Source organism: Fusarium venenatum (genome assembly GCF_020744135.1).
Source record: "Fusarium venenatum strain MPI-CAGE-CH-0201 chromosome Unknown EDB82scaffold_1, whole genome shotgun sequence".
NCBI lineage: Eukaryota > Fungi > Ascomycota > Sordariomycetes > Hypocreales > Nectriaceae > Fusarium > Fusarium venenatum.
The window spans coordinates 1110876-1134595 of NW_027072129.1; the positions used below are offsets into that span (position 1 = coordinate 1110876).

Consider the following 23720-nt stretch of genomic DNA (forward strand, 5'->3'; position numbering starts at 1 on the left):
GTGATGGCCTGGGCTGTTATCCTGGAATGCCAAACAAAGTATCTGCCTTGTTTGAGATAAGATCCAGAACTCTTCGCGATATACATTTACCAAGCTGCCCTGCCTTGACATCAAGACATTCTCCGGTACATGCACTCATCAATTGCTCCATACAAAGCTTTCTATCACAACTGTTCGAGATGAGCGACCATCAACAGGCTGATCTTATCCACCCGAAGAGCCCCCTCCCGCTGGACATCATCATTGTAGGGGCTGGCCTGAGCGGTCTTGCTGCAGCGGTTTCGTGTTCATTATCAGGCCACAGAGTCACCATTTTTGAGTCTGCGACTGCACTTCAAGAGGTAGGCTAGGAACTGTCAACTAATTATTTTCTCAATATAAACTAACCCTTTTTGCCTAAGGTCGGTGCCGGATTACAAGTCACACCCAACGCGTCTCGTCTGCTCCGTCAGTGGGAGCTACCTCAAAGATTCTGGGACTCCGTCGCCGAGCCCACATACCTCGCCGTCCATCGCTATTCGGGTCAACTTTTAGCTCTAGAAGAGGATTTCGATAAGAAGATCCGGGAAAAATACGGCGCCCCCTTTGTTGACGTCCATCGAGTCGATCTCCAATTATCCTTACTAGAACGAGCACAGCAACTCGGAGCCACGCTTAAGTTATCGCAAAAGGTCGTAGACATCGATTTTAATACCCCAAAGATTATCACACAGGATGGAACACAGACGAGAGCTGATCTAATTATCGCTGCCGATGGTTTGCGGTCGCGATGTCGTGATGCCTTCCTTGGTACTAAACAACCACCCAAACCGACGGGTGATCTGGCATATCGAGTTGTTCTCAACTTGGACGACATCAAAGATCCCGAGTTGATTGATTGGGTTCAAAAACCTTCATGTCACTTCTGGATTGGACCTGGGGCCCATGCCGTGGGTTATTCTCTCCGAGGCGGCAATATGTACAACATTGTTCTACTTGTTCCAGACGATCTTCCTCCAGGTGCCAGCAGGCTTCCTGGATCGGTTGACCAGATGAAGGCTCTGTTCGAAGGCTGGGATCCAATCTTGGTTCGCTTTCTTGATCTCGTTACCGAGGTTGATAAATGGAAGTTAATGCATCGTGAGTCAAGTGCTGGATCCTTTATCTAACTTAGACTAACTGTCAACAGGCGATGAGATGGAACATTGGATCAACAATCAATCTAACTTTGTCTTCATGTAAGTCATCCCTCATCCACTGAGCCTTGGGAATGCAAATAGCTTATTCAATCGTAGTGGAGATGCCTGCCATCCTATGCTTCCTTACTTGGCTCAAGGCGCCAACTCAGCGATTGAGGATGGCGCCGTGTTGGGACTTCTACTAGGCGCAGTTGAGTCCCGTAACCAAATCCCCGAGGCTCTCAAACTGTATGAGAAGCTGCGCAAGACTCGTGGTGAGGCGATTGTCAGAGAAACGTTCAAGCAGGTGCGCAATTTTCTTCTGTTGCATTTCGACCGTAGAAGGCAAATTGCTAACAATCCTTCCAGCGAGAGTCATTCCACATGCTAGACGGACCGGAGCAACAGAAACGAGACGAAATATTCTTATCTCAGCTGGGAAATAAAGAACTCAAGGCACCCTTTCCTAGTCGTTGGACCTGTCCCCAAGTCCAGCCATGGCTATACGGCTACGATGCATACGAGGAAGTACAGAAAGCTCTGGGGGAGAATTCATTTACTCGTTTCGAAGTCATCGCACAACCTACTCCAGTTCTTACTTCACGGAACTGGGTGTCACGAATGTTTTCATACGTTCATCGTGTGGTTTTAAGAGGGAAATGATGTTAGCAGACGATTCAGATTTAGGTAAAGGAATTTGACAATTTAATACGGTTTCAGGACGGAATATATGTTAGGTACTCTAGATAGTAAGCATTTACAAATTTGTTTTCTGGTTGTCACCACATTATATCACACACTACGTACGCTGGTCTCAACAATTTCATTAATCTGGTCTTGAAATAGTAATGGACAACTGAATGGGAATCCGGTTCCTGGTGGTAGGAGTCGAGGAGCCTTAGAAGTTTTCATTTTAAAAGACTCCATTTTCCATTTCAACTGTAAATGGAAATGGGCTGCTGATGTTGCATGTTGCATTCCTCGAAGGAGTAGACAGGGGTAAAGATGGGTGGAAGCCACTACGGTTACATCGACAACAAAAGAACAATTTTTCGCTAAAGCAAGAATGAATTTATTAACTTAATATTGTTCTCTTGACTGCGGAAGTATAACATCAGAAACGTTGCCTGCTCGTATGATCTGTTTTAACTATTCATATGAATCTTGGCACTATGCCCAGTCCGCCCAATGGGATCCTTTCAAGAAGTTATAATCTGCGTCCTCCTTCGTCTTGCCAACATTGCCGGGACCTGAGGGCCTTCATTTGAGATAATAAACCCTTGCAAACACTCATCGAACGATACTTGTGGCATTTGCTTCTCATAGAAGCTATTACATTTTGACTGGAGTGCATCACGATGACTCTTCACATTACCCTTTGGATGAAGCGTCTTCCATGGGTAGACGCATTGCTGGCTCTGGCAACGCTTGAGAACCATCATGAGACCGTTGAGGCGGGATACTACTTTTCCAACTGAGTTCTCAAGGAGGTAGCCCTTGGATTGGTAAATATTGTTCATCTGGTAAGGGTCCGTCTATGTTCACAATCAGATTAGATACCAAATAAAGCAGAAAAAGTGATGGAATCGGAACTTACATGCATATTGTAGAGCTCATGTTCGTCTGTACACCGGGCACTGTACATGAGATTGTATCCTGAACCAATAAGGCGCACAGATTTGTACGTGTTATTCATGATATAAGCTACCAGAGACGAAAAGAGACAAATTAACATACAACGAAGATCAAAACCTATTAAGGAATATTCAAGAAACTCACAATTGGTACCGTAATGACCCTCTTCAACACTATTAACCCCCCAGAACTCGACATTGATACTCTCGTACGTTTGGGGCTTCTTCTGATCTTTGTCTTTGATGGGCATTGGTGCCCCGTCAAAATCATCACGTAAGGGAATACCCGCTAGATCGAAGATTGTAGGAGCAAGGTCGACATGATTCGTAGGGTGCTTTATCAGAGCCCCTTTGGGACGCCTGGTCCCCGAATTATAAAAGGAATGCTGACATCTTCTTCGTAGCAAGTTGTCTTTCCGGCTTGGAGTCGGTGTTGACCTATATAAAATCCATTGTCTGTAGTATAGATGACATGCGTGTTCTCAAGACGTCGGCGCTTTTCAAGTTTCGCAAATATTTCATCGACCATGTCGTCCACTGAAGCCAAGGCACGCAGCCTCAGCCGGTAGAACTCATCCAAGGAATCAACAACGGTCGAGTTCAACCGTGGCAAGTCTTTGAGAAAGCTGATATCCTTGGGTGATGCTGGATTGAAGCTCTTTGTGCGAGGGATTGTTACGTTTGGGTACAGACGTGAATGACGATCTGCAGGTACTGGTGGTGTAAACATGACACCGTTACCCGTAGGAACTACCTCTGAATGAGGTCCGATTGGCATGGCGAACAGGAAAAAAGGCCGCGTGTCGACATTGTCAGCCGCGTCGTCAAGAAAGCCGAGTGACTTCTTTTTCACCAAATCCGTGTTTTACTGGCCTGGATAATACTTTGGCTCATCATGATTGCGCTGGAAGGAGGCGTTTCTGTAGTTGTAAATGTTTGGCTGGATAAGAACTAATATGTTATTGATTAGTACAAAAGTATTATCATAGTGAAGGTCGAGGCTTACTATCTGTTCCATTGAAGCCCGTTGGGTACGGTTTATTGTAGTTCTTATCACTATGGGAGTTCATAAGCTTTCCAACGTAATACGTGTTGTAGCCCGCATGTTGCAGCCACACAGGCAAGAACTGTTTGTTGAAACCTTGTTCAATGAACCTGGGATAACCCCCAAACAAAGGTTGTCAATCATGTTCATTATTGTACGTAGACATTGGTTCTACAGGGTTGATATACTTACCATATGGTGGTGCAACATCCGTTATGTTAGTGTTGTGGCCATGCCTACCCGTGAAGAAACTGACGCGGGACGGACAACACTGTGCCATTGTGTAGTAGTGGCTGTCAAACATAGTACCACGATTGACAATGTGTTTCTGTATCGCGGGTTGAAAATCAAGAGAGTCTAGATGCTTGTCTTGATCATCTGACATGATAAGAACGAAGTTGGGCCTGCGTAGAGGCTTAGGCTTTGGTCCCGCGCCAGTCGCTGTGACTGATGCAGTTGATAAAAGAAGGAGTGAAGATAGCTTCATGGCAGTGGATTGGTGCAAGTAATGGTTTGATGCAAAAGTCAAGAAGATGGGATGGCTAGACACAAACGTACCAACACCTCATATATACCTATGTCTTCTTCTTGGCATTTAGCAGTACTAGGTTATTTCCCCAGATGCCAAGATACGCTACCAGTGATCCATATGGTGTTACCCCAGGTTCTACCGACGATGATAGACCTTCTTAGCCACCTCCTTATTCTTCCTTATTCCTCACAGTCTTGTGTAGGATCTACGAAGCTAGCCTCCAAAGTTCCACGAAAGGGTATTATATCCTGGCGGTTGTGCTATGTTGGTCCAAGTTTAGTGCCAATAGTTCAACGATGCTTAACTGAGGGCTATTTTAGCCGTGGAAAACAGAGTCCGACTAGACCGAATAATCGGAATTCCCGTTTGCGTTTTATCTGGATCGGATATACACCGCCCACATTTATACATCGTCATCCTCGGATCGGATGTCGTGCTTGGAACTTGTCCAATAAGATACAGTTTGGCATTTGTATCCCTTGAACTCGCCATAAGTCATTATATCCGTTCAGTGATACTCCTAGTCTTTTTGAATAAATTATTCCACCAAACACGCACAACTAGTCAAGTTCACCCTCTTCAAAATGGCTTCATCTCGGCGACCCAACTTTTTAATTATGGTCGCTGACGACCTGGGCTTCAGCGACACATCTCCATATGGCTCTGAAATCTCAACACCCAATCTCGACCGCATGGCTAAGGATGGTCTTCGTATGACAGATTTCCACACGGCTGCTGCCTGCTCACCAACTCGCTCAATGCTGCTGTCAGGTACAGACAATCACATTGCAGCTCTCGGTCAAATGGCCGAGTTTATGATGAACACCAAGGTCAATTGCAAAGGCAAGCCTGGCTACGAGGGATACCTCAACTTTCGCGTTGCTGCACTGCCAGAGATTCTACAAGATGCCGGTTACTTCACTGTAGCTTCTGGAAAATGGCATCTGGGTATGACTGCTGAAACGTCGCCGTCGCAACGTGGATTTGACAAGTCTTTGGCTTATCTTCCGGGTGCAGGTAATCACTACAATTATGAACCACAACTAGATGTTCGGTTGCCATCATTCATGAAAAGCGATGGCTTCTGGATGGAAAACCATCGTTTAATCGACCGTACGAATGACCTTCCCAAGCACTTTTACTCCAGCGACTTCTTCACCACCCGTCTGCTTGACTTCCTGGAGAAGCGCACCGAGGACGAGAAGGACAAACCTTTCTTCGGATATCTTACCTTCACTGCTCCTCATTGGCCATTGCAAGCCCCTCGGGTCATCATTGATAAGTACAAAGGTTTCTATGATGATGGGCCTGATGCACTGCGGCTCCGCCGACTAGCTCAGCTGCAGAAGCTGGGGCTTGTCCCTGAAGGCATAGTCCCTGCCCCAGTTGTCGCTGTCACAAAAGAATGGCAAGAAATGAGTGAGGATGAGAGACGCGCGTCAGCGAGAAAGATGGAGACTTATGCCGCCATGGTGGACCAGATGGACGAGAACGTGGGGCGCGTTCTTGACTACCTAGAGAAGACAGGGGAGCTAGACAATACGTTTGTCTTATTCATGTCCGACAACGGTGCTGAAGGAAATCTACTCGAATCGTTGCCCGTCATGTCCAGCCTCGGCGTTGCTGAAACAATGCGTCGCTTTTACAACAACTCGTTAGACAATATTGGAAATTACGACTCTTTTGTCTGGTACGGCCCGCGCTGGGCCCTTGCAGCCACTGCACCTAGTCGGGGCTTCAAGGGTACGGCAGCTGAAGGTGGCATCCGCTGCCCTTGCATAGTTCGCTATCCAACTGCCTCACTGTCCAACGGTAGCATCAGTCATGAGTTTACCAATGTCATGGATATTCTACCCACACTTCTAGACCTTGCTCAGGTTCAGCACCCAGCGCCCATGTTCCGCGGTCGTGAGGTTGCCCCTGTACGCGGCAAATCATGGATGCCTATGCTCTCGGGTAAGTCACCTTTTGTATACGACACAAAGCAGGATGTCACTGGGTGGGAATTGTTTGACAAGAGAGCGATCCGGAGAGGTGAATACAAGGCACTGTTTCTACCACCGCCAGAAGGCAGTGGCGAGTGGGAACTTTACAATTTGACGACGGATCCAGGCGAAGTGAACAACTTGGCGAACGAGAAGCCCAAGATACTGAGAGCATTGTTGGACGATTGGGAGCAGTATTTCTCCGAAACGGGCATGGTTGAGATAGATTTCGGAGATAATAGTATAACCGCTATGTAGAATGAGGACATGCGAATGACTTTGATACTTACAATTCTTGGACTTGGTGAAACAATCCCACTATTTTAAGTTCACTGTACTATTATTGGTAAATATTATCACGTATGATCAATGTCACTCAAGCTTTCGTTATAGTGCTACTACTCCGTGGAGTTGAGGCTGCCAGTTCCACGACAAGGCATCGACTTGTGTCGCGACGGACCACTGGGCCAAAGTACCCAAACCCGAAGGCCCCCAACATAAGGGACAGAGGTACGTAGGTCCATATCTGGTTGCCGACACTCTGTTACAATCGATGTTGCGTTGCAAGGATGGAGAAGCCCACAGTAAGTCATCATTCGCATCCGACTAGTTGGCCCAGTATACACCCCTGCTCCGAATAGCCGAAAAGGGAGGGGAAACCTGGCGTCAAACTGCGCTACTGGTAATATTCGGATAGAATTCGGGTAGAGACACCTTGATCGGCTTTTCCGGGCTCCCTCATAAACATTCAGTGACAAATTCCACTCCTTTTGCACTACCGTTGTTCCCCACGGGGTAACTAGTCTGAAGATCTCAGTAGGCCGTTCTCTAGTTCAACGCTTTGACTCTAGGAAAGGGTAAAAGCAAAGAATGCAAAGTCGTCCGCTCCCAACCTTAATCGGACCTATTTCTTTCCAAAATATCCTTGCTACAAAGAGTCACACAGGACTCACAGTCTTATCTCCTGGTCCTCCAAGAGGATATCCCTCATACTTTCCATCGCCATTTACTGCCCTCGAGATGGGTATCAGAAACACTTCGGTGTGGAATGCTCTCAGTGATCTGCCTTTCATCCACAATTTCACCTTGCCTGTGGGTGCATTTTGTTTAGTTGTTGCACTCAATGTTCTTAGCAATGGCTTTGACGTTGCGATCTATAATACAATTCAAGCAATGGATGGTAGGTCCTGGTCTGAGGATGTAATTGAGTGTTATGAAGCTGACAATGCATGGTAATAGCTTTCCAGCACACATTTGGCGACGAGTGTGCCCCGAACGGCGTATGTCACATCAGTACCACGAATCTCTCTCCTCAACTCCATTCCATACATCGCCTATGCTGCAGCTCTTTTCATGGCTTCACAAATTGGCGAAAGGTTCGGCCGTCGTACTGTCTACGTTATCATGAACATTATCTGCCTGGCCGGCATCGCCGTCAGCTACACAGCCAAGTCGTATGGTCAGATCCTCGCTGGCCGCTGCATTGTCAACATTTACACAGGCATGGAAGGTTGGCTCATTCCCATGTTCACCGCTGAGCTAGTCCCATCTCGCGTTCGCGGAGCAATGGTTACCATGTACGTCTTTGGACGCCTCATCGGTTCTCTCCTCATTGGTATCGTCGCCTACGCCACAGCTTCCATCCCTGGCGATGACTCTTGGAAGATTCCCGTGGCCGTTTTGTTCTCTGCACCTTCTCTTGCTCTTCTTCTCAGTTGGTTGGTCCCCGAATCTCCCAGATGGCTCATCAGAATGGGCAGAGAAGACAAGGCTATCGCCAGTCTGAAGTATCTCAACGATGGCTACCCTGAATACAACGTCGGGGAGGACATAGCGCGGATGAAGATGTCACTTGAAAGGAACATGGAAGCGAGTGGCTGGATAGACCTCTTTAAGGGCACAAACTTGGCAAGTTCTTCACCCACGAAACGTTATTTACGTCAGCTAATACGGATTTTTAGAGGCGTACAAACGTAGCCATGATTTCCAACTTCTTTGCTCTCGCATCCGGTCAAGCATTCGCCAATACATACGGTACCATTTTCATCAAAAGCCTCAACGTATACAATCCATACGTCTTCACTATCATCATCAAAGTTGGAGGCATCGCCGGCGCCTTGACATTCCTTGCCCTCGTCGACCATGTCGGTAGAAGAGGATTTTATTTCACCCTCGCCCCTCTCGCCTCGATCTGCATGATGGTGGTTGGCGGTATCGGTACCGTCCGCAATCCAAGCGACTCATCCAAACTTGTCATCGCCTCGATGTTCCCCTTGTATGGGTACTTTCTACTCGGATCCTTTGTTCCACTGTGAGCTGAATGGTCATAATTACTTTGTGCTGTGCTAACCATGGCCATTAGCGGAACGCTTATTCCCGCCGAAATACCTGCTCCACGACTCAGAGACAAAACCGCCATGGCTTCTTTCACCGTCCAGAATCTAACCAATTTCACCACCACCTTCACGCTCCCCTATCTTATGAACCCTGAGTACGCTAACCCCGGAGCTAAAGTTGGCTTCATCTATGGCAGTTTCGCATTTTTTGCTTGTATCTGGGCTTTCTTCTACTACCCTGAGCTCAAGGGTCGCACTCTCGAGGAGATTGATCTAATGTTTGAAGAGGGGATTCCAGCTCGGCATACTCGGAGTAAGTACTTTGAATTACTCGTTGGGTTTGTTTTTGATGTGTATATACTAAGAAAGTTCGCACCTTACAGACTGGAAAGCGCCTTGTCACGATGCTACGGAAAAGCCTGACAACGAGGATCCAAAGTCTAAGAGACGACCTGTAGAATATAATGAAGGTGTATATTGACTGATGTACACGGTTAGACCAACATTGCAGCCCCACATTATAAGTATGCTGAAGGCTGGAAGCTTTTACAAGAATTGATATGAAAACGTAAATACCATTAGTTTAGAAAACCTCTTAAGTAAATGATGGACAAGTTCTGCCCGCTACATAATGAGTCCGAGACAAATCAGTCTGCATGCTACTCCTCCCAGATTACGTTGTAAAGCTCAGCTTGGTGCACTGTCCATGGAAAGCAGTAATAACTGTCTTCTCTCACTAGTGTTTTCCAAAGCCAAGGTATTTGACGTAGCTCCATTATACTCAGTTCCCACTAATCTTCATCGGTACTTATAGAAGGCTATAGGGCTTACTATCTTGAAAGTCAAGAATAAGGCATTTTCCTTATAAGAGTTAAAGGAGGCTTTTGGCAAAGCGAAATTCCAAGAGTACAGAGTCCCAGTCGACAAGGCGTTGAAAAAGGCATTTGAGCTAGCTGAGAAGTAAACCACCCTTGGTTGATAAGCTCTATTCACAAATAATATCCGAGCCATGTTTAGGTGGTATTGAAGATTTCATTTGTGAGAAAAGATTATACGCTCTGACTAGAATGTTGAAGTGCGGTTTCAATTTGCGGTGGCTAAAAAGATCGTGTTATCTCTTTGCAAAGCTTGCACTATTGAAGTCGTCCAATGTGATGTTGAAAAAATGAAATAGCTCAATAAATCAAAACTTGAGGAAAATGCGGTTCCGGTTCAGCATACGTTTCTTTCAAACAACGCCAACAGACTCTATCACCGTCAACGATGGCTGCAACGTGTTGTCGTCCTTGTTGGATCAAGATGGAGACCGCTGCAAGACGAGCCGCCCAGTTGTCTTTGGCTCTGAATATTCCCACACAAGGAGGAGGATCAAGAAGCTCCTCCCATGTGTCAAGCGAAACGGCATCGGCATCAGCAGGGAAATGGGGATCTGAACAGCCACATGTGAACGTGAGAATATCAATGCCTTCTCTTTCCCTCTCCAGAACATCAATATCTGCCACCCATGTTCCCTTATCTTGTACCGATACGACTGACTCGAGCAGGAAGACCTCTTGGTCTATCTCGCCTGTCGTTTCCCAGTCAAGCGGCATCTTCCATGTTGTGAATGATAGGTGAAGAGAAGTTCCTCTGAGCATGTCCACGACACTGTTGTCGTACTTGAGGTGATCGATCAGTGACGGGTCATGCTGGGCTGGACGCACTCGAGGTTCGATGGGCGAGACCATAAATACCATACCAGCATTTCCTACATTACCAACCATGTGAGCGAGACCGAGTGACGATGTATCCACACTGGGATCGCGAAGTAATATCTCGGCAACGAATATTGAGTTTTCATAGCACAGAGCGATGACTTCTGTTAAGCGCGCCGGGTCGATATTGAGGTGGCCTGATTCGAACATGGCAACGCATGCGAATGAGTCCTGGCGGGTCATATCTTTCATATGCTATTCAACTGGAGTGGAAACTATCTTTTCGTACCCATCCATTCGTGAGTTAGTCGACATCAGGCCCAATATCGTTTTGATGGAATATGGGAGCCAGTGTGCCTTGAGTAGGTTTTGTTCGATGACGCGCAAAGAGACAGTGGCTCCTGGAAGCGTTTCGTATAGTTTGTGGGCGACTTCCAAGGTTCGCATCCCAACTACCATCTCGGATGATTTTGGGAGGAGATTGGTCATAACATCGAAATAGCTCTGGAATCGGTTATGTCGTAGTTGTACCTCTGATGAGTTCGTCCCTTTTCGTTTACGCTTGAGCCTTCGTTCTGGACCTGACGCAGCCTGATTCTGTTTAGATAGATCAGCGAGGATACAATAACATCGCTGTCATTAAACTTACACAGAGATAGGAGAGTAGATATCTTACGACTTTGTCTGACCTTGTCGAATCCGATATCCATTGCAACCCTCTTTGTATGTCGTAGTGGCGTCTAATAGCTTCTCGAAGGATACTAAACCACTGACGCCCACCTTTCCTCTTGGTTCTGATTCGGAGGTTAAACCCACCGTAGCCTCTGTTGTGCCCACCGAGATAATCTATGAAGTCTTCCTGCTCTTCCGCTTCTTGAGAATCATATAACTTGAAGATTTGCGGTGGCTCATGCCAAGTGCGTACAAAATTCTCATGGTAAGGGTGACTGTGGAGAAAGCCCCTATAGTGAGTAATAAGCTCGCAGGCTTCTCCCCGTTCCCTAATGGCTCTAATCCTTCCTTCCAGCATTGAACGTGTCGCATGGTCGTTACCGTCAACTGGGCAATGAACCCACCTCATATAGCTGACTTGTCCATTGTTCTTCATGTCTTGGCTGGTCTCATTTCCCCCTAGCTGAAGGTGGACAGGTTGAGTCGTAATCCATTCGGTATAGTCATATGACCCAATCCTCTTTGAGTGCGAAATGACCACGTCTTGGACTTCGATACCCGCTTGAACGGAGACGTTTCTAAGCCATTCTATTCCAACCTCAATTTCGTCCTCCTGGCTCATAGCACATAAGAATGCTGGACTGCATAGACCAAAGAAGGCTATCTGAGTAGGCACTGACCCCTCAATACCCAACAGACTACCGCCTCGTCTGCAACCGTACTTGACAAGTCTCTCAGCAGTATCGCGTTGCTCAGGAGATAGGTCAGTGACGGCGTCACAGATTCGCAACAGCCAGGTCAGTTCGATCCGATTGGACTGAGTAGTCTCACGCAACCTATGCCCAAGTTGTTCAAACCATGCCATTCCGACACTCAGGCTTGTGTACGGCACGGCCCAACTACCAAGTAATGACCCTAGCGCAAGAAGCCACATATCTGGCATACGTATCCGGGTGAATGCATCATTGCTCTTGACCTGGACAGGATCACCATAGTACCTCAGGTGAGACAACGCTAAAGACCAGCGGATAAAGCTATCGGACGGTGTGCCTTTGTACTCAAGTCCCAAACTTAAAACTGCAGAGTTCGGAATAAGGGTATCGTTGAAAGGAACTTTCTTGGCTTCTTTTTGAAAGACCAGAAGGTCCGGATACAGATGCCAAGCGTAGATTCCGGAAATGATTGACCGATCACAAGCTTGCTGGGGGCTATTGGCAAGTAGTTTCTCAAATACCTCCATAGCCCTTATCCAGGTTGTCGTGACTTTTTCGAACATCGAACTTCCCCCAGGGTAAGGGATTGCTATGTTCTCCGCAATAAGGGTGAACCTTGTCTTTTGCGAGGTCATTGCAAGGTCAGCTCTGCGTAGCCAGGACCGGGCACTCGCATCCCACGTCCTGATTTCAGCCCTGGTAATGTCCTGGTTGGATGCGACGACTGTGTTTGGGTTCAACATCTTCCCAGTCTCGAGAAGGAGCTGGATATTGCGTTTGCGTTGGTCAATAAGTTCAGACCAGATAGAGACTGCTTTCTTCGCGTCAAAGGCATGAGCCAGCATACAGGTAAGAAGGAGAACACCGATTGCAGCGTCTCCTGATGTTGCAGCGGCCCAAATGCTTGTGCAATCAGCGCCTATGAACGGTTGAAATGGACCATCGTTATCGGTCCCGCGGGGGTTAATATCTGGTCTAGATAGAATCTCGCTCACACGGTTGCCGTAGGCCTTGCGCAACAATGGTGTGTCTGGAATGATATCATTCAGAAGAAACCCCAGCTTGCAGGCTGTTTTATGGGTTTGTCCAGTCTCGGCCTCTTTTTTTCTTCTTATGGTTAACGCAGAACCCACAGGCTTGAACTCAGCCGATGGCTCGCACCGAAACAGCGTGAGATCAAGATTGACGTTGACAAGTGCGGCAGTGTTCTCAACCGTGAAGGAGTTTAGGGCACCATTGATTTTCCCAATTGACGACATGATAACTTGTGAGAGAATTGAATATGGATGGTAAGTACGAAAACAACGAAAGAGACCGTTCTCGCGAAATAACTATTAAATATGGGTTAGTGGTTACAAATAGATCGTTGTTGAAAAACTGTTTTTTATTTCGATAGGTATGATCCTGTTATAGATGTTTAATTCATCCTTCTCCCCAGTTTCCTTATGTTTTTACTTCAGCTTTCTCAGTATTGAAGCGGAGAGTACCCACAAGAAAAGAGGCAACCGGCCATGGGGCTTGAAAATGGAACCAACTCCAACATACCGATTTGGTACTCGTTGACATGGTGAACACTTCTGATAGGACAAGCACTTATCCACACCTACCACATCAGAGACATTATTTCACACCGCTTAGTATGTTAGGGCGCTTCGATCTGCATCTGGTATCACGTTCAGCTGAAGCCGGGCGTAAGCATGCGTCAGCGGCTTGACAGTAAAGCCCAAACAATACTGTCAATCGAAAACATGCCAAATACTATCGCCTATTAATTATTGAGGTAAACTGCTATGTCTTCAAAATAGTTTTTGTATGCGTTCCATTAGCCTAGCCAAAACGATTGTGCTCGTGTAAAACCTACGCTCTATATACCTTGCGACCTGAGTTCTCGTTTGCATTCCTCCAACACCTTTTCCAACAGTTCCTCATTTTCCCTGATCGGAAAAATTCTTGCTAAATCTAGTGGTGTCTTTCCATTGACATCCTCCTCTTCAAGCATCGAAGATAGAGTTTGAGCCCAACCCTCTCTCTCTTTGATCTTCTGTATGACATGCTGTAGGTGATTCGGAGGCAACATCAAGGACGCGTGTAGTATGTTTTTCTTGTCATTGGAACTCGTTCGGGAATTTGCTCCTTCGTCGATGAGAATAGAGACAACTTCTTTCTGTCCCGCTTTTATGGCTTGCAAAAGTGAAGTGCAACCCTCATCATCTTGCGTTTCTATTAACCTTCTTAAAAGCTCAGGTGATGGCTTCAAGTGTTTGACTATGATGGCCACCGAATCTGGCCGATAGACGTGAATGACGTTTTGACCGAGAATATTTTTCTTGAGAGCAACCTCTGGATCGAACTGTAGTTCTCTTGCTTTTTCAAATATCTTGTCAAGAGATTTCAACTTCGAGTTAGAGGCTGCTTCATGGAACGGTGTTTGGCCATGTTTGTCCGCTAGAGGCCATGCATCTGGATCAGTCTCATCCATAAGAAGAGAAATAAGATCCAGGTTCTCTTCGTCTATGGCCTTTGTCATCGAAAGACGCAGGGTATCAGTATTCAAAAGAGCCTTAAAGGCCTCTGGAGAATCGTCCATCGCGGCTAGGTAAAGTGGCGTTGCTTGAGAATTGTCAACGACATCGAGTCTTGCTCCATTTTCAATGAGCTTCGTAATACAAGCCAGCTGCCCTGAGATAGCAGCTAAGTGGAGTGGTGTCTGCACAGCTTGGTCCTTTATATTGATATCACAGTCGTTTTTGAGCAGTAAAGCGACAGTTGTTGGATCATTCGCCATTGCAGCCAGATGAAGGGGCGTCCGGCCCTCAAGGTTGGCCGCTTTGACATTACCTCCGCTGTCGATAAGCAACCTGACCAAATGGGACAGACCCGAAATGGCTGCACAATGCAAAGGGGTATTGCCATCGAGGCCTTTCGCATTGACATTCGCCTTGTTTGCGATAAGAGTGTTGACTCTGAAGCAATCCCTACTTGTATAGGTTTTACCATCCAAAGTAATAGGTTGGCAGGCATAGTGAAGGGGAGTCCAATGGTCCAAATCTCGGGCATTAGGATCTGCTCCGTTATCCAGCAGATATTCCAGAGTTTGAAATGGATACAATATGGCTGAAGCGATGCCTTTCACCAACCAGAATGGGTAAAGGCTAAGACTTTCGAGTTCTGTCGCCACTGGCTCCATACATTTGATATACTCCTGGTGCATCCGTGGCGAATGTTCCCGCCAGTAGTCGAAACCTCCCCATTGCGACTTCATCTCCTCACCTGGCAGTTCCTCGTAGTCTATGAATTTGCTTCTCATCGCGTGGTGTAATCGTGTTCTATCAAAAATATCGCCTGGTCTCTGAAATGTCCCATAGACGCGTCGCTCTGGCCTGCTGAGATAAAGCATTCCATCGAAGTGATGTTCGACTAATCCATGGATGTCAGGATCCTCTACGAGTCTCTGTAGCTCTTGGTGAATATCGAAAAAGAGACTCAGGTCGCCTTGAACCGCATGGTTTTGTTCTTCCTGACGTCTCAAGCATCCTTTCACTTTAGCCAATTCTTTTTCCAGTTCGTCCCCTTTCTCGTTATACGTCTTGTCACTGTGGGGACTATCGGAGCTCGACAGCCTTTGATGAAATCTCAACATGATAGCGGTAGACTTGACATAAATGTGGCTTGTCGGGGAGGATGGCATGCCGATATCGAAAAGCCATCGATACACTGATCCTGCCTGGCCCCAAGCGAGATCCCTCTCAAGCGTAGTTGCTTTGTTCTGTGCCATTTCGATGACAGCGTTGAGGCCTGGTAGGTTGTCTGTAGCGCTAAGAGGCGGAATGATACTACGCCACGCTTCTTGCTCCGTCCACAGATTGAGTTCTGTTAGACTTTGTATGAAACGGGAGAGCTCAGGGTTCTCCAAAGAGAAACTCTTCCAGGCGTCGGTTCCTGTGGCGTTGTCGGGCTTTATGTTTGCCTGCAGCTGTCGGCTGATGGTCGATTCTCCCAGGTGTGTCGCCAGAGCCCAAATGAAGGCTGAGAATAGTTCCTTCGCATAAAACCTCTTCAAAAGATCTTGGGATTCTATCACTAAACATTGAAACACATCGGGTGTGGGTTGCTCTTGGCTGTCTGGGCTCTTCTGTTGACTTTGAACCACAATATTACCTCTCTCTTGCATAATCTCATCAGTATCACGATGGAGATCAGCTGCTGGTTTCCAATCCCAATAAGAAAGATCCTCAGTCCATGACTTCTCGTTCCTTTTTCGTGTGGGGCACCTTCGACCGCTGTGTCCCACTCGCTCCCTTTTGACTGTGTAGGGGAACTTTTTATCGTCCATCACATCAGAATCTTTCACTCGGGCTGCTAGAATTCCATCAAGACCTTTAGGCATCCACCACGTAAGATCCCGTAACAAGACATCCTCTGATGGCCCGAGTACTTGTAGACACCGTTGTTGTTGAGCTGGGCTACCACGTATCCAATGATCGTTGCCAGAAGGAAAGTCATGCTGTGTTTTATCAGGAGCCTGGACCTCTTTCATAGAATGAAGCCAAAGTGAAAGTGCAGCTTCTATCTCATCCACAGGCGCTGTCCACCCATTATTTAGAGAATACCTGAGATTCATCCCGATGTTCTTGGGAGTCCTGTCGTTGCTGTTTTCGGATTGTCCCCAATTGTAGTTTACTCTAATTGTCCAAACGAATTCTCTTTCAACCTTTTTCTGACTCAATAACGGCATAACGAAATTCATGGTTTTCTCAATGGCGTTTGCGACAGCTATTGCTTCTGTCGAGGCTGGACCCTTCCACTTGCTTAGTTCGCCCAGGTGGCGTCGCAAGTCAAGAATTCCTTGTGGGTGTTGTAGTGTGGAGACCTTTAGGAACGATTGAGTGGCATCTCTTTGTCTGAAACTAGAGTTTGAGGACTGCACAACCTCTGTATCATTCGTTTGTATCTCGAAAGTAAACTTGGACGCTTTTGTTCGTTTTCCGTCGGTGTCGGCGTTTTGTGTCTGTGGGTGTTCTTGAGGAATCCAAGAGATGCCGCCTTTGTTTAAAAAGGACGAGACGAACCACTCCAACTCGAAGCCCGTAGAGTCACATAAATCATGGCTCATTAGCCCTAAAGCGAGATGTCGACGGACCACTGCTCTGAGGATTGTCATGATAATGATCGCTCCTAGTTGTGCGATTGTAGCCAGCCAATGCATTCCCCTCAGGCCGATAAACTGAACAAAAAAGCCCAAAAGACTTGTGGCAGCCCCCATAGTTGACATGAACTTCAACCACCAGTCTTTGTCCTGCGTCTTAGCCTTTTGACTTCCATCATTGTCAATCGTTCGTTCGGATGTATAAGCCCTAGAGCGTTTCATTGTTGGGTAGATTGCTGCCGAATCAAAGTCTTGTTCACTGACTTTAGTTTTCTTCTGGAGCCAAACCATAGCTACTGCAGCTGAACTGTCAGTGACCTCGAAAACCTCTTCCTTGCTGCTTTCGTCTACAGCATGTGCACAGACAAGTATACCAAGATTCAAGATCAGGGTGCCTACGACCGCCATAGGCATGGCATACGTTTCCACCGGGCTACCATCCTTCTCAAATCTTAGTGTCTTGTACTTGGTCAAGAAGCCGAAGAAGACTAACACGCCTGATTGAATGATAATGCCCACCACTGCACAAGCCCACATCTGCCAACGCTCTCCGTCTGCGCTACAATTAAGAGTCATGTTTGGCGCAAGATGCGCTGTGTTGCGGGTTATGATAATCGTGTCGTTAGATGCAGGCGATATCAAGCTGTTTCGTTTTTGATCGGGGGGAGGCGTCCCTGTTCCTGCCTCTTGTTGATTGGAGTCCCCGATTTTGTCGCGGTTCTTAGCATTCTTGATATCCATGATCTGCACGCGTTTGATGGTGTTTCCCTTGTGTCTCTTGTCCAGCATAGACGTGGGATAGATGCAAATGAATTCACAACTGTCAGTCGCCCCAGGGCAACGCACGACAGCCCTTGTCTTACCATTCCATAGCTCACAGGCTTCAGATGACGTTGAAGACATGACTTCGAGCTCGGCAGCGGCAACGTTTTCTCTGGCTCTTCCAACAACTGCTTTGAGCCAACGAGGTCCGGTTACACGAATCGCGCTGACAATAATGGTGATGACACCCATTGGAGCCATAGCAAGAGCAACGCAGTCTGCCCAACCGGTGGACTGGCTCATGAATTGAGTCGTGACCCGTTCGCCAAATAAGGCCAGCAACGGCGCAAGGTCAGACACCAAATTATTGCTAAAGTCATCTCCATCTTCCAGCAAATTGGCAGCTCTGGCGAAACCCAAAAGATATGTAGAGATGAGACAGAAGCTGTAGATCGCAAAGTAGATCGAACTCATTCCCATCCTTCTCCCGTGGAATTGATATCGTTAGCCGTCACGCTTGACGATAAATACGAGTCGATTGAATTGACGCTTTTATCGTAAGAGCGAACAAGTTCAGTCAAGAGATGTGAAGGATGACAGGGAGGGACAAACGGGGTCGGTGGGTATAGCTAGCGAGAAAGAACGTCAGGCGTTTTTTTCTGTCATCGCCATGGCCAGGCGACCCATTGCCTTGTAGTTCTGCTGTCCTAGTCCCTGGTTCATATCATCTACCCCTGTAATATTGGTAAGATTCGGTATGATAAACTAACCAATTCTATCCACGGCTTCTCAATGATGATAAATCCATCCCCAGAGCGTGCCTAACAGCTTTCAAACTGAGCAAGGTCTATAAAGTAAGAACTAGCCATTAGCGCCTCATGGAACTCCCTTTTCCTATTAAGATAACAAAGTTTTTAACATTGGTTTGACAAAACTTTATGTCAGATTCCGACCATCTTCGCAATTTACCACATTAGACTACAAGGATCTTTCCCAATCATAATCATGTCTCTTTAGAGAGGTCTCCATAAAGTGCAGGGGTGGTTCAGGCACCCTGCCATGAGCAGACCCATACCTACCCTATGTCGTTACCCCATGTACGGATATATCTTGTGACCATGCTCACCGTTTGAAGTTGGGATAAGATAAAGGTTGCAGTCTTCCAAAGTGCACACAGTCTATGAGTAGACATAACAAATTGTTTGTCGAAAGGATTGATGGTGCCATCGAATACATTTTAATTCTTCTTGCTATGGAAATTGCTCATGCTTTATTAAATTGTTCAGCACAAATCATTGTCAACACTTTTTCAATAATTGTCTCATTGTAAGATTTTGGGGGAGTTAGTTGAAGTTTGCTGTTCCCTGAATATGACATTCTTATAACTCTTTAATATCCTAGGTTAGTAATATAACGCATAATCTTTACATAGCCTGCGTATACGTACATTTCCTAGATATTTATCATTATTTATATAAATATTATATCAATTGCAGCTACCTAACTCTGACCAGAATTATCGACCTGCAATAGATAGCATATATCAAGCCCACGATGGCACTTCGCTTCACTGACTGCTGTTGCCGTATCTGCACCTGCTTGAATCAGTCTGTGGGCTATAGTAACGTAGCCTTTCTCTGCCGCTATCTGCAATGGTCGCATACAGGTATTGCCGCCCTTTAAATTGACATCTGCGCCGTGTTCTAACAAATGATTCACCTTGGCGAAGTTGCCTTGCAAAGTGGCTGAGTGAAGGCAGCAAGGAAACCCGTCTTGGCCAACTTCAAGCAGCTGGTGCATGCTGACCTCGTTTTCTGCAAGGGGTACAGGGAAGACGCAAGGATCTCGACCAGGTTCCAATTGGCTTTGAAAGTTGCCGCACCTGCAACTCAGGGTGTCTCGAGATCGTCTTGCATCTTCGCAACAAGTAGCTCCCAGCAGATACAAGATCTCTAGTGGACTCTCATAGTCCTGAGCGGTCTGCAATGCCTCGGCAACGTCTGCATGGGCCCCAAAGTCAAGCAGGAGTTTTATGGCATCAATGTCGTCCCAATACACGGCCCAGGCTAGTGAGGACCTATCTTTCCTGGCATCCGTGAATCGAGGTGTCTGTGGGCTGGCCCCTGCGTTTAGTAGGAGCTTCAGCATCTTCAGCCTAAGCTTTGGACTATCCTTTGAGGAGCAATAACCTCCAGGCTGACATGATGCCGTTTGTAATGCCGTCATCTTCTGTCTAACGGAATCGACCGAGACGATTCCGGGAGTATTTGGGTCTGCCCCAGCCTGAAGTAGAGATGAAACTGATTTCAAGTCGTTTCTTGCCACCGCCGCGACCAGTGCAGGCAAACCATAGTTTGGGCCTGGTGGAGTATTCACATCAGCACCTGATTGTATAAGGTATTCTACCATCTCCGCGTCCCCAAACCGGGCGGCCGCTTGGATTGCCGTGAAGCCGTGCTTTCCTGCTGGCGAATTGCAATCTGCACCAGCACTAACGAGAAGCCTGACAAGAGCTGTACGTCCCTGTGCCGCTGCGGACTGCACAAGCGTCATTTTAACAGCCTCACTATCTTCATTCTCATCCCAGAAGAGACTCAAGAATTCGAGAACGTCAATATCCGCACCCCATTCCAGAAGGAGCCGAACCAGGTCCACCGTAAGGACTTCGCTCAGAGGTCTGTGATTCATATTTTGAGTCACTGCTATCTGAAGAGCAGAAGGCATATCGGGGTCTGGTATGACCCTGTTCACCGGGGCGCCTAAACGCAAAACGATCTCCACAACATCAAGACTGCCACTTGCTGTAGCAGATTCAACAGCCACCTCAAGCATTGTTGCACGACTGGTTTCCGAGGTTAATGAAGTCCATTCGAACATGTTGGATATATCTGCACCAGCTCGAAGGAGAACAGGAATCAAATGAGGGGACTTCTTCACGGCCAAACCAAGCAGAAACGAAGTGGTATCCGATTCTTTGGCTTTTGCCCCCATTGATAGTAAGAGCTGGGTCTTTTCGATGGACCCACTGCGCACTGCATCTTCGAGGGCAGTTTGAATAGAGTCACTATTAGTTCCTATTACCCGGCGCTGTGGTAGGAAGCCTGGTCCACCAACGCAAGGGTCGGCTCCGTGGCGTAGGAGAAGCTGGATTATGTCTTGATTGCCTTGCCTGATGCTCAATGATAAAGCTGTTTCTGTTCCATAAGGCATACGAGCATTCACATCTGTCCCATGCTGAATCAGGAACTCTGCTGCTAACCTGTCCCCACGTTCTACCACTAGCTTGAGATATGCAATCCGATTATCATCGGGCGGTTCGAGGTCGATAAGAAGCTGTGCAAGTTCGAAATGGTGTCCTAGAAGCGCGAGATGTAGTGGGTGGGCCTCCTTAGGGCCCCGTGACCATTCGTTATGGGTTGCCCCAAGGATTATGAGGGAGCGGAAAAGCTCTACGTCTCCGCGACGTGCAGCAAGTATGACCAACCTTCCGATATCGGGAAAGGTAGCCCTAGGAACGAGACGCTCCACTAAGTCGATGTCCCTACGCTTAGCAACTCGGTAAATATCCCGATCATCGGGTTTAGCCCCTGCGTCAAGAAGCATGGGGATTAGTTTGGACTTTGCTGGGTCTCGAGTAGCAAGACTTAAAGGCGTCTGGTACCTGATGGGAATACTACAATTTGGATCTGCTCCATGATCAAGAGCGACGCGTACAAAATGTTCGTTGTTGTTTAACATTGCCGCTCCAAGAATAGCTGTCGCTAGACATTTCGTCGCTTTTGCTTCCACTTTGAGACATGAAAGCAAGCAATCATCATATCCGGAAGTCTGTACTAATCTGAACAGGCGTTGCATCTCCTCGGGCGTGAGTCGGTCATTGATGAATCGTTCAGCCGCGAATCTGACGATTTGCTCCGGGCTAGGCTCCAGCAATCGGTTCACTATCAGTTCAAGCTCGCCTTCGAATCGCTCTGGCACTGTATTTCGAAGCTCGTTGCAGACTGCCTGGATGTATTCCTGTGACATAAAGTCTTCTCTCTCCTGTGAAGGAAGTATTGAGCGGACAAAATCCAAAGCACTAGAGGATGTCATGGAGTCAAGATTTTTGGCCGCTTTGCTTAATGCCAGACTATCATAGGGAATCCTAAAAAGGAAAGACGGCAAACCACTTGGAAGAGAGTACAGCCCATCATGCGGTTGGGTTGGTGACTGTGGTGGCGTGCTGATGGTGACGCCCTCTGGCAAGGGCGGGCAAGGCTCTGGGCTGTTCTTAGTCTTTGGTCAGGCTTATGAGGAGGTCAATCTTACCTTCCTGTAAACGCTCAAGAGTAGTGGGAAAGTTCCGATATATTGCTCGCTCTACTTTCTCGGTTGAGAGGGCATTTCCATTGAGATAGACGGTAGACTGCCGGTCTTTGCGCTTGCTCAGATAACGACCAATGATTTTCCAGTCACCTGACCGAATATTCGTCCTTCTCTTAGCTACCCGATTCATAACGTAGCTTTGAGATTTGTCTGTCCAAATTTCATAAACTTTGTGTTGTGTAACCGGAACGTTGCTTGATTCGGAGAACTTTATTGAGGTTGTGGTAGAGAGTGTGCTTATTGGATCTTGCTAGAATTGAGCTTGGAAACAACTCCGCCCAAGCTGTGGTGACTTCGGATTGGACCACTTCAAAACGTATAAAGCTCAGTGGAGAAATGGATAATGTGTTAGGTGCGTCTGCATATTTGTATGCGATCAGTCGACCAGGCTCTAGGCTGTCTGATATGATTGTTCTTTACCAAAATCTGGGGTGGCTTGCCAAAGAGGCTTGGAAGCGAAGGTACAAGTGCCATAAGCTTTAGCTGGTGACGTAACTTCCTGGCTGTTGATTCGTCTTTTTCAAAAATCAAATGTCAATGCTGAATGAAGCCACCACAGCTTGTCAGCTTGGCCTCGTTCAGGACGGCAGGTAATAGAGACACACCGTACACATGAAATACAATTGGTCAGTTCCAAACCAAAAGTCTCCACTGAGGTCTCAATATTGTCAGCTACAAATCAGCATCCACCAAAATGTGCCACCGCATTTCTCTACTCTGGTTACCTTGTTCATTGGCCTTTTCCAGAATATGAGCTCCGCCACCACCCATGAATACAAAAACAATACTCTGGTGATGGATTATTGGCTGATGCAAAATTCAAAATGAAGGGAACCACTTAGGCATCTGACAATGATGGATGTCAAGCATCCTGGACAGTATCGGACTATAACTTCTCGGTCCATTCCACCTCTTTAAAATTCTCAGTTCGACATCTCTGTTAAGTACCCTGATTACCAGAAGATAATACAAGACACAAATACCTATTACCACAAGCACCTATTAAACTATTAAACACAACTGCCTACCTGTTACACTCACAGCCCTAACACAGACACAGGCAGCAGTCAGCGTTCAACTCGTACCTGAGAACCTCCAGACGTCAAAAGTGTCATGAACATTGAAGCCATTATAGGCATTGTGGCTGTGGTTGTTGCTATTCCTCCGACTGGCTACATCATCTACAAGTGGTACAACAAACGTCAACGCAATGCTTCATGTGAGTATTCCTTTACTCAATTTTATCTTTTTTTCCGCTTTTAGAATTTGGCGATGTGCTGACCTCTTGATTAGCGTTGGAACTTGGCAGCACGGTCGACTATGTTGGAACACATAGGCCGGAGTCACAAATGTTCGTTTTGATGACTGAGCGCCAGGTCACCTTTAGCCTCAGAGTTTAGATTGGGAGTTGTCTAAACCTATAGAGTTCGAATCTTGATCTAAATCGTACTGGTGGTAATTGCATAATGATAAACTAACTAGTCACCATCGAGTTTATATCAGCAGAAACATAGAGAGTTACCAATTTCATCTTAGATCCATGCCGCATCCGTATCCGTTTTAATTGTTCTTTGCCTAATTTCATCAAGTTTCAAAGACCATAGTAACATTTGAGACTCCTTTGTGAAATTGATCGTGAAACTGTTAAAGCCGTCATCATCATCCGACCCTCTCCACAC

At 46.8% G+C, this 23720-nt stretch overlaps 8 protein-coding genes across 8 annotated transcripts; 4 read left to right on the forward strand and 4 right to left on the reverse strand.

The window, feature by feature from the left end:
* Window positions 1-179: 179 nt before the first annotated feature.
* Window positions 180-1820, forward strand: EDB82DRAFT_519161 (uncharacterized protein; the record flags this gene model as incomplete). Its single annotated transcript, XM_025732162.2, has 5 exons — window positions 180-341; window positions 402-1119; window positions 1169-1217; window positions 1275-1464; window positions 1527-1820. The coding sequence occupies 5 exons, from the start codon at window positions 180-182 to the stop codon at window positions 1818-1820; spliced, it is 1413 nt and encodes a 470-aa protein (XP_025591115.2).
* Window positions 1821-2356: 536 nt separating this feature from the next.
* On the reverse strand, window positions 2357-4323 carry EDB82DRAFT_542781 (alkaline-phosphatase-like protein; the record flags this gene model as incomplete). The annotated part of the gene is made up of 6 exons (XM_065609362.1): window positions 2357-2692; window positions 2755-2861; window positions 2937-3126; window positions 3183-3547; window positions 3798-3946; window positions 4025-4323. The coding sequence occupies 6 exons, from the start codon at window positions 4321-4323 to the stop codon at window positions 2357-2359; spliced, it is 1446 nt and encodes a 481-aa protein (XP_065465298.1).
* A 629-nt stretch (window positions 4324-4952) lies between these two features.
* EDB82DRAFT_549606 (putative arylsulfatase) lies at window positions 4953-6611 on the forward strand (the record flags this gene model as incomplete). Its single annotated transcript, XM_025732160.2, has 1 exon — window positions 4953-6611. One exon carries the CDS (start codon window positions 4953-4955, stop codon window positions 6609-6611), a length of 1659 nt encoding a protein of 552 aa, XP_025591113.2.
* A 762-nt stretch (window positions 6612-7373) lies between these two features.
* EDB82DRAFT_542783 (putative sugar transporter) lies at window positions 7374-9170 on the forward strand (the record flags this gene model as incomplete). The annotated part of the gene is made up of 5 exons (XM_065609363.1): window positions 7374-7543; window positions 7601-8261; window positions 8315-8664; window positions 8716-9002; window positions 9055-9170. 5 exons carry the CDS (start codon window positions 7374-7376, stop codon window positions 9168-9170), a joined length of 1584 nt encoding a protein of 527 aa, XP_065465299.1.
* Window positions 9171-9864: 694 nt separating this feature from the next.
* On the reverse strand, window positions 9865-13027 carry EDB82DRAFT_469939 (uncharacterized protein; the record flags this gene model as incomplete). Its single annotated transcript, XM_065607938.1, has 3 exons — window positions 9865-10483; window positions 10673-10980; window positions 11033-13027. 3 exons carry the CDS (start codon window positions 13025-13027, stop codon window positions 9865-9867), a joined length of 2922 nt encoding a protein of 973 aa, XP_065465300.1.
* A 4382-nt stretch (window positions 13028-17409) lies between these two features.
* On the reverse strand, window positions 17410-17985 carry EDB82DRAFT_482620 (uncharacterized protein; the record flags this gene model as incomplete). The annotated part of the gene is made up of 1 exon (XM_065608196.1): window positions 17410-17985. A coding segment is annotated over exon 1 (427 nt), but the record flags the coding sequence as incomplete, so codon positions are not given.
* Window positions 17986-19170: 1185 nt separating this feature from the next.
* On the reverse strand, window positions 19171-22457 carry EDB82DRAFT_482622 (ankyrin repeat-containing domain protein). The gene is made up of 2 exons (XM_025732156.2): window positions 21985-22457; window positions 19171-21935 (listed from the first exon to the last, which is right to left on the reverse strand). Exons 1-2 carry the CDS (start codon window positions 22169-22171, stop codon window positions 19177-19179), a joined length of 2946 nt encoding a protein of 981 aa, XP_025591109.2. The 5' UTR covers window positions 22172-22457; the 3' UTR covers window positions 19171-19176.
* Window positions 22458-23154: 697 nt separating this feature from the next.
* On the forward strand, window positions 23155-23441 carry EDB82DRAFT_519169 (uncharacterized protein; the record flags this gene model as incomplete). Its single annotated transcript, XM_025732155.2, has 2 exons — window positions 23155-23260; window positions 23335-23441. 2 exons carry the CDS (start codon window positions 23155-23157, stop codon window positions 23439-23441), a joined length of 213 nt encoding a protein of 70 aa, XP_025591108.2.
* Between the last annotated feature and the right edge of the window lie 279 nt (window positions 23442-23720).